This window comes from Rhinoraja longicauda, chromosome 6 (genome assembly GCF_053455715.1).
Source record: "Rhinoraja longicauda isolate Sanriku21f chromosome 6, sRhiLon1.1, whole genome shotgun sequence".
Taxonomy (NCBI): Eukaryota; Metazoa; Chordata; class Chondrichthyes; order Rajiformes; family Arhynchobatidae; genus Rhinoraja; species Rhinoraja longicauda.
Window position 1 is genome coordinate 68,612,964 of NC_135958.1, and position 13,873 is coordinate 68,626,836.

The 13,873-nt window shown below is 44.6% G+C and overlaps 2 protein-coding genes across 3 annotated transcripts in view; one reads left to right on the forward strand and one right to left on the reverse strand.

Annotated features, from left to right (window-relative positions):
• Positions 1-6,628, reverse strand: part of tepsin (TEPSIN adaptor related protein complex 4 accessory protein) — a 35,550-nt gene extending 28,922 nt beyond the window's left edge. The window contains exons 1-2 of one of the 2 annotated variants that reach the window (XM_078401261.1): positions 6,549-6,617; positions 3,897-4,069 (exon numbers count right to left, since the gene is read on the reverse strand). Coding sequence is in view for 1 of the 2 variants with exons in the window: in XM_078401259.1 (XP_078257385.1) it covers positions 6,549-6,587 (39 nt within the window). In the remaining variant the exon portion in view is untranslated. Of the gene's footprint in view, positions 1-3,896; positions 4,070-6,548 lie in introns of both variants that reach the window. The other variant, XM_078401259.1, reaches the window with a different exon arrangement.
• A 46-nt stretch (positions 6,629-6,674) lies between these two features.
• Positions 6,675-11,130, forward strand: ndufaf8 (NADH:ubiquinone oxidoreductase complex assembly factor 8). Its single transcript, XM_078401589.1, has 3 exons — positions 6,675-6,857; positions 9,613-9,723; positions 11,062-11,130. Exons 1-3 carry the CDS (start codon positions 6,699-6,701, stop codon positions 11,128-11,130), a joined length of 339 nt encoding a protein of 112 aa, XP_078257715.1. The 5' UTR covers positions 6,675-6,698.
• Positions 11,131-13,873: the final 2,743 nt, after the last annotated feature.

Genomic DNA, 13,873 nt, shown 5'->3' on the forward strand with positions numbered 1-13,873 from the left:
GCTATCCTCCAATCCACAGGAACAGATCCTGAATCTATAGAACATTGAAAAATGATCTCCAATGCTTCCACTATTTCTAGAGCCACCTCCTTAAGTACCCTGGGATGCAGACCATCAGGCCCTGGGGATTTATCAGCCTTCAGTCCCATCAGTCTACCCAAAACCATTTCCTGCCTAATGTGGATTTCCTTCAGTTCCTCCATCACCCTAGGTTCTCCGGCCCCTAGAACATTTGAGAGATTGTGTGTATCTTCCTCAGTGAAGACAGATCCAAAGTAACGGTTTAACTCGTCTGCCATTTCTTTGTTCCCCATAATAAATTCCCCAGCTTCTGTCTTCAAGGGACCCACATTTGCCTTGACTATTTTTTTCCTCTTCACGTACCTAAAAAAACTTTTGCTATCCTCCTTTATATTATTGGCTAGTTTACCCTCGTACCTCAGACTCTGAGGTATGATGGGATGTTAGGACCGCACTCAAACTGGCAAGAGGAAGGTTCAGTTGCCTGGCAATAACTGGGAAGAAACTAACCCTGAATCTGGAGGTATGCGTTTTCACACTTCTGTACCACTTACCCGATGGGAGAGGGGAGAAGAGGGAGTGACTGGGATGAGACTGGTCCTTGATCATGCTGGTAGCCTTACCAAAGCAGAGTGAAGTGTAGATGTAATCCATGGACTGGAGGTTGGTTTGCGTGATGATCTGGGCTACATCCACAACTCTCTGTAATTTCTTGCGGTCTTGGATGGAGATGTTCCCAAACTATGCTGTGATACATCCCAATAAAATTATTTCTACAGAGCATCTGTAGAGGTTGGTGAGGATTGTTAGGAACATGCAAATGTTCCGAAGCCTTTTAAGGAAGTAGAGGCGCTGTTGTGCTTTCTTGGCCATTGCTTCGATGTGGCTGGTCCAGGACAAATTGCTGGTAATATTTATAAGATATCACCTTGGTAATATTGATAAAAGGACACAAAGTGCTGGAGTAACTCAGCGAGTCAAGCAGCATCTCTGTAGTATAAGTAAATAACTGCAGATGCTGGTACAAATCGATTTATTCACAAAATGCTGGAGTAACTCAGCAGGTCAGGCAGCATCTCGGGAGAGAAGGAATGGGTGACGTTTCGGGTCGAGACCCTTCTTCAGACTGATGTCGGGGGTGGGACAAAGGAAGGATATAGGTGGAGACAGAAAGATGGAGGGAGATCTGGGAAGAAGGAGGGGAAGGGAGGGACAGAGGAGCTATCTGAAGTTGGAGAAGTCGACGTTCATACCACCGGGCCGCAAACTGCCCAGGCGAAATATGAGGTGCTGCTCCTCCAATTTCCGGCGGGCCTCACTATGGCACTGGAGGAGGCCCATGACAGAGAGGTAAGACTGGGAATGGGAGGGGGAGTTAAAGTGCTGGGCCACCGGGAGATCAGTTGCGTTAATGCGGACCGAGCGCAGGTGTTCAGCGAAGCGATCGCCGAGCCTGCGCTTGGTTTCGCCGATATAAATAAGTTGACATCTAGAGCAGCGGATGCAATAGATGAGGTTGGAGGAGGTGCAGGTGAACCTCTGTCTCACCTGGAAAGACTGTTTGGGTCCTTTGATGGAGTTGAGGGGGGAGGTAAAGGGACAGGTAGGTGTTGCATCTCGTGCGGTTGCAAGGGAAAGTGCCCGGGGTTAGGGTGGTTTGGGTAGGAAGGGACGAGTGGACCAGGGAGTTGCGGAGGGAACGGTCTCTGCGGAACGCAGAGAGGGGAGGGGATGGGAAGATATGGCCAGTGGTGGGGTGCTGTTGTAGGTGACGGAAATGTTGGTGGATGATATGTTGGATCCGCTGGCTGGTGGGGTGGAAGGTGAGAACGAGGGGGATCCTGTCCTTGTTGCGAGTGGGGGGAGGGGGAGCAAGAGCGGAGCTGCGGGATGTAGAAGAGACCCTAGTGAGAGCCTCATCTATAATGGAGGAGGGGAAGCCCCGTTTTCTGAAGAACGAGGACATCTCGGAAGCCCTAGTCTGAAACACCTCATCCCGGGTGCAGATGCGGTGTAGACGGAGGAATTGGGAGTAGGGGATAGACTTTTTGCAGGGGACCGGGTGGGAAGAAGTGTAGTCCAGATAGCTGTGCGAGTCGGTGGGCTTGTAGTAAATGTCCGTCACTAGTTTTTCTCCTGTGATGGAGATGGTGAGGTCCAGAAACGGGAGGGAGATGTCAGAGATAGTCCAGGTATATTTAAGGGCAGGATGGAAATTGGAGGTGAAGTGTATGAAGTCAGTGAGTTCTGCATGGGTGCAAGAGGTAGCACCAATGCAGTCGTCGATGTAGCGAAGGTAGAGTTCGGGGATGGGGCCAGTGTACGTCTGGAACAGGGATTGTTCGACGTACCCGACAAAGAGGCAGGCGTAGCTAGGGCCCATGCGAGTGCCCATAGCTACGCCTCTGGTTTGGAGGAAGTGGGAGGAGTCAAAGGAGAAGTTGTTGAGGGTAAGAACCAGCTCTGCTAGGCGGAGGAGAGTGTTGGTCGATGGGGATTGGCTGGTTCTACGGTCGAGGAAGAAACGGAGGGCTTCGAGACCATCCTTGTGGGGGATGGAAGTGTAGAGTGACTGGACATCCATGGTGAAAATGAGGGAGTGGGGGCCTGGGAACCGGAAGTTATCCAGGAGATGGAGAGCGTGTGAGGTGTCTTGGACGTAGGTGGGGAGGGATTTAACCAGGGGGTAGTATGTGGTAGGTAAACTTTCGGGTCGGGACCCTTCTTCAGACTGATTGAAGGGGAGGAGGGAGAAGATAGTTAGGAGAGGCAGGATAAAGCATGGCAGGTAATAGGTGGACACAGGCGATGGGGGGTGTTGATGGACAGATGGCTGGAACAAAGGCCAAAGCTGGTGGTGTAAGGCAGATGGACTGAACAATTGCAAATTGTGTGGCCAGAAGAAGGAATGCAGGAGGGGAGGAATAGGTGCAAGTCTAGGTGGAGCACAGGGGAGAGGTGTGGGGAGAAAGGGTGGTGTGGGTGAGAAAGGGGGAGGGGTAGCAGGGGTTGTTAGATGTAATCTAAAATTGGAGAATTCAATGGTCATACCATTGGAGCCAGGTGGAATATGAGGTTTAGTTCCTCCAGTGAATGTGTGGCCTCACTCTGGTAATGGAAGAGAACAGAAAGGGAATGGAAAGGGAAGTTAAAATGGTTAGCGGACCAAGCGCAAGTGTTTGGTGAAACAGCCGCAGAGCCTGTGCTTGGTCTTGCCGATGTACAGGCGGCCACGTGAATCTCTGTCTCCTGAATGGACTGCTGGGGCCCCTGGTTGGATGCGAGGGAGGAGGTATAGGGACAGGTGTTACACCTCCTACGGTGTCAGGGGAAAAAAAGTACCTGAGGAGGGGGTGATTTGGGTGGAATGAGATAAGTGAACCAAGGAGTTACTGAGGATGCAGTCTCTGCAGAAGGTGGGAAGGGATGGAGATGGGAAGAAGTAATTGGCGGTGGGATCACATTGGATGCGATAGAAAGGTGTGCTGAAAGTCAACGAATAATTTAATAATCTGTTGCAAAGTCCATTTTGTACTGCATAACCTAACACATTAAAATGTTGTACTAGGGACTGCATCTCGGAGCAAAAATACACTAGGAGACCAAGTGCAATCCATTATTAAGCAATGATTCAGGGGCTGTCATATGCTTAATTTAACACCTCTTTATACTGCAGAAGGTGCTACAGAATTAAATTAATCTCTATTAATATGCAAGGACAACAGTGTAATGCAATATACTAGAAATTAAGGTTGCAAATGAACATGATAAAGTGTTTATAATCTATTCTAATGCATAACCAGAAAAAAAAAGAAACTTTATCATCTCGGCACATCCTTGTCCTGTCCCAAGTCTTTTTTCTTCCAGTAACTTACTTTTTGAGTTATAGAATCAGAGTAATACAGCACGGAAACAGGCCCCACGGCTCAACTCGTCCATGTCGACCAAGATGACCCATTTGCCTGTGTTTGGCTCAATCCCTCTAATTCTCTCCTATCCATTTTCTTGACACTTGGACAGGTACATTGATAGGAAAGTGTAATCTTTGCTGCAGACAAAATTAGATATAGGATGATTTATAGTCAATTGTGTAATAATAACACATTGATGTAGTAAAACATTCGAGAGCCTGTCCCGCTGAGTTACTCACGCATTTTGTCTATCTTCGATGTAAACCAGCATCTGCAGTTCCTTCCTACACAATTGATCTTGATTCAAGGGGATGATCACCAAACAATTATGATGAAGCAAACATAACGAACATGCTTCATAAAGTCAAAAAGGAGGTAGCAATGCAGATGAATAGGAGGTGAGTTGGAGTTAAGAGCCTTAACAGTTGAAACCATCGATGCTAAAGTAAGAGCAATTGAAACTTGGAAAGGAACAAGGAGCAAGATTTAGAGAGGAGATGATCTCTTCAAGGGTCATTGAGTTACAAGAGAGAAATCATGAGATAATGGGTTTGTCCTTTTACAGTGACAGGAGCTCAACAATTCCAGCTGACTCTCCAGTGGGACATTGGTGGAACTGGCAAGTTCCATCTTTAAGATGAGACATTAAACGTGCTGCCTTCACAAGTGGACACGAAAGATCACATTGGACATTTTCAAACAACTGGACTGGAGCAGGCACAGGAATTTAAATCTGCCAACTTCAGAAAGGAGACAACCCCTCCAATCCTAACTGTTACAATAATCACATTCTTAGGCAATTGCCAGTGGTCATTCTTCTGCTCTAACCACGCTCACCCACCATTTTTAAATTATTTCACAGGACATGAACAAGGCAGGCAATGTTGACAGTTGCCATCCACCTTGACTTGCAAGGAGGGAATTCAGATTCATCTGTAGCTCTGGAGTCATAAATGACCCACAGCAAATTCCCTTCATTAGTGAAACAGGTAAGGGTTTTGCTCAAGTTTATAACATCTGTTGCTAAACTGGAACGAAGATTTATGAGGATGTTGCCAGGACTCGAGGGCCTGGGCTATAGGGAGAGGTTGAGCAGGCTACGACTTTATTCCTTGGCGCCTAGGAGGAAGAAGGGTGATCTCAGAGTTCTATACGATCATGAGAGGAATCGATAGGATAAATGCACAGTCTTTTACCCAGAGGACATAGGTTTAAGGCGAGTGCAAAAAAGATTTCATAGGAACCCAAGGGGAATTGTTTTTTAACACAAAGGGTAGTAGGTATATGGAACGAGCAGCCAGAAGAGGTAGCTGAGGCAGGTACGATCACAATGTTTAATAAACTGGATAGCTGCATGAAAATTATAGGTTTAGAGGGATATGGGCCAAACACTGGCAGATGGGACATGCAGATGAGACATGTTGGTCAGCATGGGCAAGTTGGCCCTGTTTCCATGCTCCATCTGCAGTTCCTTGAATCTTCACATTCAAACTCTGTTGGGTGTCAGCCTGGGGTCGGAGCAGTGCTCAATGACTGATGGACAACGTGTTCCAGTGATAGAACACACTGCCTGCCTGTGGGCCGTGCTGATGGGATCTTGCAGTGCAGATTGGCTGCTGGCTTTGACTGGCCACAATCTGGCCTCTGGCTACCGGAGAGAGGGCTGTCCCATCACAGCCCTGTCCCATCCCGTCCCCTCATAACCCAGTTACTGGGCAGCGGCTAGACACAAAATATTGGAATAACTCAGCGAGTCAGGCAGCATCTCTGGAGAGAAGGAATAGGTGACGTTTCGGGATGAGACCTTTCATCAGACTAAGGATCAGGGAGGGGGACACGAGAGTGGTGAGAAGGTGTAGAACAAAGCAGAGGCTTCATCAATGACGGGAAAGGTGGAGCCCACAGTGGTCCGTTGTTGGTTGGGGACTTGGAAAGGTGGAGCCCACAATCGTCCATTGTTGGCTTTGGACGGGTTGATAATGAAGGAATACAAACGGTGATATTAGCAAGAGGACTGGGATGGGGGAGGGGGAGAGAGGGAACGCAAGGGTCACGAAGTTAGAGAAATCAATATTCATACCGATGGGCTTTTAAGCGAAATATGAGGTGCTGTTCCTCCAATTTGCATTTGGCCTCACTGACAGTGGAGAAGGTCCAGGACAGAAAGGTCAGTGTAGGGGAATGGGAGGGGGAGTAAGAGTAAGTGTTTGGCAATCGGGAGATCGCGCAGGCCAAGGAAGGCGGACTTGTCTAAGCGGAGGTGTTCATCAGTCTGAAGAAGGTTCTCGACCCGAAACGTCACCCATTCCTTCTATGCAGAGATGCTGCCCGTCCCACTGAGTTACTCCGGCATTTTGTGTCTATCTTCGATGTAAACCAGCATTTGCAGTTCCTTCCCACATCACTGTTCATCGCCCGGTCACGTCGACGATGGATGTCTGGAGGTGAGGCAGCAGTTTCCAGCCCTCAGACTGACACTGACACTCGCGTCTGGGTCCGGGCCCCGCGCTGCACTAGGAAGGTCTCTCCGACTTCGTCTAAGGTGGAGATGATTGTACAGTGAGCCCTCTCCCGGTGCACGCTGCCGGTACCGCGCCGCCGGCGGTCCCCACTCACTCTGTGCAGAAAGGCCAGCTTCTCCCCGACCGTTGCCATCCCCGGCCACGCAGGCAGCCAGGCCGCGCCTCGCTCTCTGACTGACAGCTGGCCCGTCCAATCAGCCCTCAGCCTCTCCGCTAATGGGCGGGCGGGCTTTGCCGGAGCCGGATGTGCGTCATCGGGCCACCGGGTGGCGGACAGCGCCAAGATGGCGGCGCCCTAGAGGTGGCTGGCAACTGGGTATTTATGCCTGGCAGTGAAGTGTGGATCCGCACCAGGGAACGGCTCAAGAGGTTCCCACAGTTCGTGGCAGTGTGCTCTGAGGAAGTGGGTTCATAATTTTTTTTAAATTCAGGTGCATGTATTTTATTTAGGTCCATGCCTGACTTTCGTATTGCTGACCTGATCTATGGTCCATGCCTGGTTTTGGTAGTGTTATCTGTATTATGCTGCTGATTAAATTCGTTTCACTTGGTAACCATGAGGTGTGCCATGCAGAGGTTTTCTCATTTGCTCTCTTCATTGTAGTTGTAATAAAACGCTTATATAGAAGTTAAACGATTTGTGGAAATCTACACTTCTTACAGTGCACAAAATTGTTTTCCCTTCGAGCTAATCTCATCTAATGTTGTCAACAGCCCTTCTCTTGAATAAGACAGACGCAAAATGCTGGACTAACTCATCGGGACAGGCAGCATCTCTGCTGGAGAGAAGGACCGGCTGACATTTCGAGTCGAGACCCTTCTTCAGACTGAGCTATTCCAGCATTTTGTGTCTATCTTTGGTGCATAACCAGCATCTGCATTTCCTTCCTACACACTTCTCTAGAATAACCAGTCTTCAGTGCCCCTGGCGAAACGATGATCCACAAATGTAAAGTAGCAAATACTGAGGCAGCAGCTGTTTTAAAAGGAAGAGATATGGTAAAGATTGGGAGAGAGTATGGGTGAGATGACTTTTTTTGGTCATTTTTCAGGATCTGAGCGTCACTGGCAGGAACAGTAGATGTTGCCCATTTATTGTGCTTCAGTAAAATGTGGTGAGCTGCCAATTTGAACTCCTGCAGTCCTTTTGGTGAAACACAATTTTTCTAACTCAGAATGGTGTGTGGATTGGAAGAAAAGTGTGGCAGTAGTTACTCACTTAGGCTGCTGTCACTGCACCCCTCAGACATGCGACCTCTACTGTCTAGAAAATCAAGGACAGCAGTATATGTGAATGTTGCCAGCTGCAAGTTCTCCTGCACGTCATACATCTAACTAGAAAGTAGATTGTAGAAACAAAGAGCCGCGGATGCTGGTTAATACCAAAAATAGACACAAAATAACTCAGTGGATCAGGCAGCAACTTTGAAGAAAAAGGATGGATGACAAATTGAGTCGGGACCCACTCTTCAGACTGACCTCAGACAGAGCAGTGCCTGGTAGGCCCATTGTTGGCTACGTAAGATTTGATCTTAAGAGAAACAATGAACTCTGGAAATGGTAAAACTACTAGGGTGGAAGAAGGGAGCTAGGAGAGAGAGGAGAGTGTGAGATGAAGTTACTTAAAGTTAGATCATTCAACATTCATACTGATGGGTTGTAAGATACCCAAGCGAAATATGAGGTACTGCTCCTCCCTACTCTCAATTCCTCTGTCTCCATCTCATCTGTTCCCAAGATGACATGTCTCATACTATGATATCAGAGATATCCTTATTCTTTAGGGTATACGGATTCCCCTCTTCTGACGGAATTTGTCCTCGCACTCTTTTGACGATTCCAAATATACACTAGCAACTCCCCCCCAGAACTCTTTCTCCATGACATCAAGGGCTGGCTCCTGCACTCATGTAGATTTTGTTGATTTCATTAACCTTAACACTATTACCCTGCCCTCAACTTCACTTGGCCTATCTCTGACATCTCCCCTTTCTTCATCTCCCTGTCTCCATCACAGGAGACAGGCCATCAACTGACATCTACTACAAACCCAGAGATGCCGCCTGTCCCGTTGAGTTACTCCAACATTTTGTGTCTATCTTTGGTTTAAACCAGCATCTGCAGTTCCTTCCTATACATAAGTTTTAAGATTGTTTTGAATGGGGATAGGTCTGGATGTTGACAGAAAGTTCTTAATTGAAGCAAAGCAGATTACAAGGTTATCAGGCAGCAGCTATGGAAGGTAGATTGGGAGCAGTTGTTATTGAGCAAGTCCACATCTGACATGTGGGAGTAGTTCTAAGCAGATCAAAGTTAAGATGGGGCTTACGATGAATACAAGACAAGGAGGAAAGAACTCAAGTGGGTGATTAGAAGGGCCAAAATGGGCCATGAAATGTCATTGGCGAGTCAGATTAAGGAAAATCACAAGGCTTTTAATCAGTATGTTGAAACAAGAGGGTGTGACGAGGGAGAAGGTAGGACTGCTCAAGGATAAAGGAGGGTATCTATGCTTGAAATCGGAGGATGTGGGTGAGGTGCAAAGTGAGAACTTTGCATCTGAATTCACTGGGGAGGTTTTGGATGACAGCAATATCAGTGTTGAGAACATAAAAATGCCAGGGTAGTTTGAGTTCGAGAAGGAGGTGGTGATGAGGTTCTTGAAGAACATTAAAGTGAATACTGTCAGGCATGACATATGGAAGCCTGCATTCCCACGCCACCATGTTCTGGAACGGCTACTTTTCTACAACTATCTGGTTCTTGAACATCCCTAATCCTATCTCGGCAATAGAACACTATGGACTTCTTGCAATGCCATGGACTTGTGTTCCAATTGTATATTTTTGCTCTGCTGTTTTTTATTCATTGTAGTCTTTTTCTTTTCTGAGACAGGCCTCAGTGAGTACTCTATCCCTGTTGCCCCCAGTTTTCTTTCTTCTTCCATCCCATGACTTTGTAACTTTTCAGTGTTGCAGTTCTATGTCTAAAATGTTAATTCGGTCATAATAATTGTTGACGGAATATCCTGTCTATTCTGATACGTTCAATTTTTTATATTTGAGCAGTACTTGGTGAGACTGTACACTTTCCACGGTGATATTTTTTATTTTCTGCAGCATACCTGCTCTTTCCATCTCTCTTTTCTTGATTTAAAGGCATCAGCATATGGGAGATGTGTGGCTACAATTGTTCAAGAGAACCAGGACCTCAGAAAGAACATGTGCTCCAAAGAGTTTCTGGCCTTTAAGAAATGTTTTACAATAAATGTAAGTTTTTATTGGCACCTGTATGAGGTACAGGTTCCACAACTATGGTAGAGAATTCCAAATATTCATCCTCTTGATTATTCAGTCATTTCAGTCTTGAATTGATTTACCTTGTTATCAAACTCTGCTCTCTGGTTCTCGACTTCAGTTAAGAGAAATATCCTCTACATAGAATGCATGAAGAAGGGTTCTGACCTAAAACATCACCTTTTCCATTTCTCCAGAGATGCTGCCTGATTCACTGAGTTACTCCAGCATTTTGTGTCTATACTCCACATATTTTGCCAATCAAGCACTTTTTAGAATTTTGTATGTTTCAGTGAGATTTCTTATCCTAAGAATACAGTTAAACTTTTCTTCTTACAGCAGATCTGCCATCTTAGTTTAGTGTATTTTCACTGTACTCGAAGTATAGCAGTTACATCCCTTCGGTAAAAATACCAAAACTGTACATAGGTGATGTCACACCAAGGCAATGAGACTTCTTTGCCCTGATCATACTCTTTCATTATAACGGTTAATGCGCCAACTCCTCTCCTAAACTGCAGTTGTATTTTGCCCATTAGTGACAAGTACACCTAGGTTCCTTCGCATATCAACCCTATCTTATTTCTAACTGTTTAACAGACTGCATATTATATACTGAAGCTGTCTGAAATATTTTTACAATTGCAAATTAAAGTATCAATGATTGGAATACTTTATTGAATACTAAATTATTCCAATCGTTTAAAAAACTCGGGATTGTGAACGTAGTATTAAGTTCTAAGTGAATAGTGGCCAAATTTAAACAGATGAAAGGTTAATCATGTCTGACATGTTTGCCAGAGATCTTCGAGGATGCAACAAACAGAGTCATTAGAGGAGAACCTGTGTGTTTAATATATTTTGATTTAGGAAGGCATTAGTCAAGGTGCCTTCTGGTGCAGAAGATAAGAGAGCATGGTATTGGGGGAAGTGGAACTGCAGAAATTGAAGATTGGTTATCTCATAGGAAACAGAGTCAGAACAAACAGGTCTTTTTCAAGCAGAAAGGATGTAACTAGTGGTATGCTCGTTCTTGGCCCTCGATTATATTTGATTTATATTAATGCCCTGGAGGAGGGACAGTGTGTTAGCTACCCAGGGTACGGAAATCACAAAAATAGACGGGTGAGCATGTCACAATGAGGATATTTCAACTCTGCAGCAGGACATAGATAGATTGAGTGAGTGGAGAAAAACCTGGCAATGGGAATTTAACGTGACAAAGTGTGAGGCCGTGCAATTCAGTAACTGGAATCAAAAGGCAGACTTTTATCCAGTGAGAAAGATTGCAGTATTGTTACAATTGTTCAGGGTAATGGTAAGACCACATCTGCAGTGCCAAAGAAACTCATGAAGCTAATTCATATCACAACCAGTTAAAGAATTTAAATATATATTCATAAAGAAACATATAAGGTGTAAACAGGGTAGAGGTTGAGATGCTTCCATTTGTGGAGGAATGCCAAACAAAGGGAGATGGTTACAAGATTCGGGGGAGTCAGTCAAAACTGAGGTACAGAGAACTTCTCACAGAGGGTGGTGAATCGCTAGCATTCTCAACCCGGTAAGGTTGTACAAATTATTCGTTAGAGGTATTTAAAGAAGAGGCAGATACATTTTTGAAAGATCAGGAATTTGAAGGCAATGGGGACTGACACAGAAGGGGAGATGGGACCTGGGACAGATCAGCCACGATAATATTGAGCGATAGGGCAGGCTTGTGGAGTCCTGCTCTGATTTTCTTATATTCTTGCACTGTGCTGATCATCATAGGGCAGTTTCAGCTGACATAATTTAACTCAAACCTCACAAAATCAAATTGCATCTGTGCTGGACCGATAAGGCTGTTTGCCAAATTATTAGATCTTGACCATTCAGACCAAAAGAACCATTTTCACCCTGGTTCTTGCGAAATCTATGGTCTAAGTGAATAATCAAGAGAGGAATATTCTGCAGTTTAAACCATCATATTATAAGACATCAATTCATCTTAAAAAATGGATGCCTGGAAAATGCATCACCACAAGATACGTGAGGTTTATTTGTAAGTTCATTATTTTGCCATTCTTCATTTTGTGAAAAACTCCAGTCAGGGTAATGCTGAGACTCTTGAACAATCATTGTAAGAAAACATTTTATGAAGAAGTCCAGTTTTTTCCTCATGATCCACAGTAATCTATATACTAAAACTCTCGTTTGTTTGTTTGTTCCTGAACTACAGCCAAAACAGTACACAATAGCGTGACAATTTTACGCCCACCTTACTCACCGTCGTCCCTTTGGTGCTAATGGAAGAAGTGTCATTGAAATCGGTGTTATATCTTTAAAGTTATTCACATTTTAAAGTTTAAATCTATCTCCTAGGGAGGGAGGGAGGGAGGGGGAGGAGAGAGGATAAGGGAGGCTGAGGGGGCTGGAGTGGGAGGAGGGGGAGGAGGGAGGGAGGGGGGAGGTGAGGGTGTTGCACCAATGCAGGAGAGGTTTGGGCCCAACGGGTCCACTTGGTCTAGTACCTCCATAAAGTTAGAACTCCCAGTGTCGAGATTCTTTTGACACGTAGATTCAGGCCTCGCACTAACAGCAACCTGGATATCCTGTCCTCTGACATCTCCATCCTTTTCCACCATGCAGGGTTCACTGTGATTGTTCTGACTGTTTCCATTGATTAGAAGCTCACAAGCACTCGCCTCCTGTTACTGCTTTTCACACCATGCTGGACTAACACTTTCAATATAGCATTTGTATTTTGTGCAACACTAATGCACAATTTTGCTTTCTTTCCCTCAGGCCAAGAAAGCATGGTAAAAAGCAATCCTGAGATCAAGAAAGGAGCTTTGAGGACATTGCTGGTTAAAAGGACCTGCAGTCTGTTATCCAATAAATCTGAACATTGATGTGCAATATAATTTATCATTGTGTCAAAGAATAGAATGAACTCAAACGCAACAATTTTATTTTGTTTTATTGGCTTTGTACATTTTGAATTTTTACGTGAAAGATGGTGGAAAATTAAATTTTCCACCATTTAAGTCCAGTGTTTCTAGACTTGGGATGGATGGGAAATGATTGATGTTGGACCCAAGCTACTGAACTAGTTACTTCAGGGTTCCCACCACCCTTCCATATTTTTGTCTTCCTCAATGGCAGCTGAATTGTTTATAATAATTGTTTTTTTGGCTTGACAATTAAATAGATTGAGATTCTGCCTCAATGGGAAATTTCTGCAAGACAATGCTTTGTAAATTTTCTGATAGTTTGCCTATCAAATAATGTGATACCAATAAAAACGTTGATGTTTGTTTTGAGAGCATTTCATGAACGTACTATTTATTTAATTATTAAATGCATCTCAGGAGGGATTTGATTTTCCAGACTAAATAATGCAGAACATCCTTCCACACAGAAGCTTACCCGTTAACATCTCTCGGTGTTCTGTTGTCATTATAATATCAACAAAGTGAATGAGACAAACATTAAGTTCCACTGCCCCATCCCTGCTGTTGAATGTGACTCGTCCAGGTGCCAGGCTGGTACCTCTCACCCATCACATGAAATCAATTTGACCTCCTTGGATTTACATTATCCTACGTGCTTCATGAACTCGCACACTAAGTGAGAATTTCACAAGGATTTGAAAGTAATTGTCAAATGCAGAATTTGACACGATTATCAGATCAGATTAGTTTATTGTCAGAGGCACTAGGGTGCAATGAAATTCCCTGTTTATATAATCACAGCGTAAATATATACTGTTTATGTAATAATGAAAAATACAATGATGAGTGCAAAACAGCAGAATGGTGCAAGATTGTACTGTAAACTGAAGTAGTCCAAAAAATCCCAATTACAGTACAAAAACAGAATTATTATATTTTGTCTCTGCATTGAAAAAATACTACCTGTACATGACTTCTGAGAATAAAAGGCAATACAGAACAGAATTAGTAAGCAAATGTTCACTTAATTAGTGATGTAGTGAATGGGAGCAGCAAGTAAATCACGATAGACACAAAATGCTGGAGTAAATCAGCAGGTCAGGCAGCATCTCTGGGGAAAAGGAATAGATGATGTTTCGGGTTTCGACCCGAAACATCACCCCACTCAGTCTGAGAAAGTCTTGACC

Excerpts from the sequence above, each read along its gene's own strand:
- ndufaf8 (XM_078401589.1), top strand. The coding sequence starts at position 6,699 with ATGTGCGTCATCGGGCCACCGGGTGGCGGACAGCGCCAAGATGGCGGC. Across the intron at positions 6,858-9,612 it reads TGGCAGTGTGCTCTGAGGAA|GCATCAGCATATGGGAGATG; the intron begins GTGGGTTCATAA and ends CTTGATTTAAAG. Across the intron at positions 9,724-11,061 it reads AGAAATGTTTTACAATAAAT|GGTAATGGTAAGACCACATC; the intron begins GTAAGTTTTTAT and ends ACAATTGTTCAG.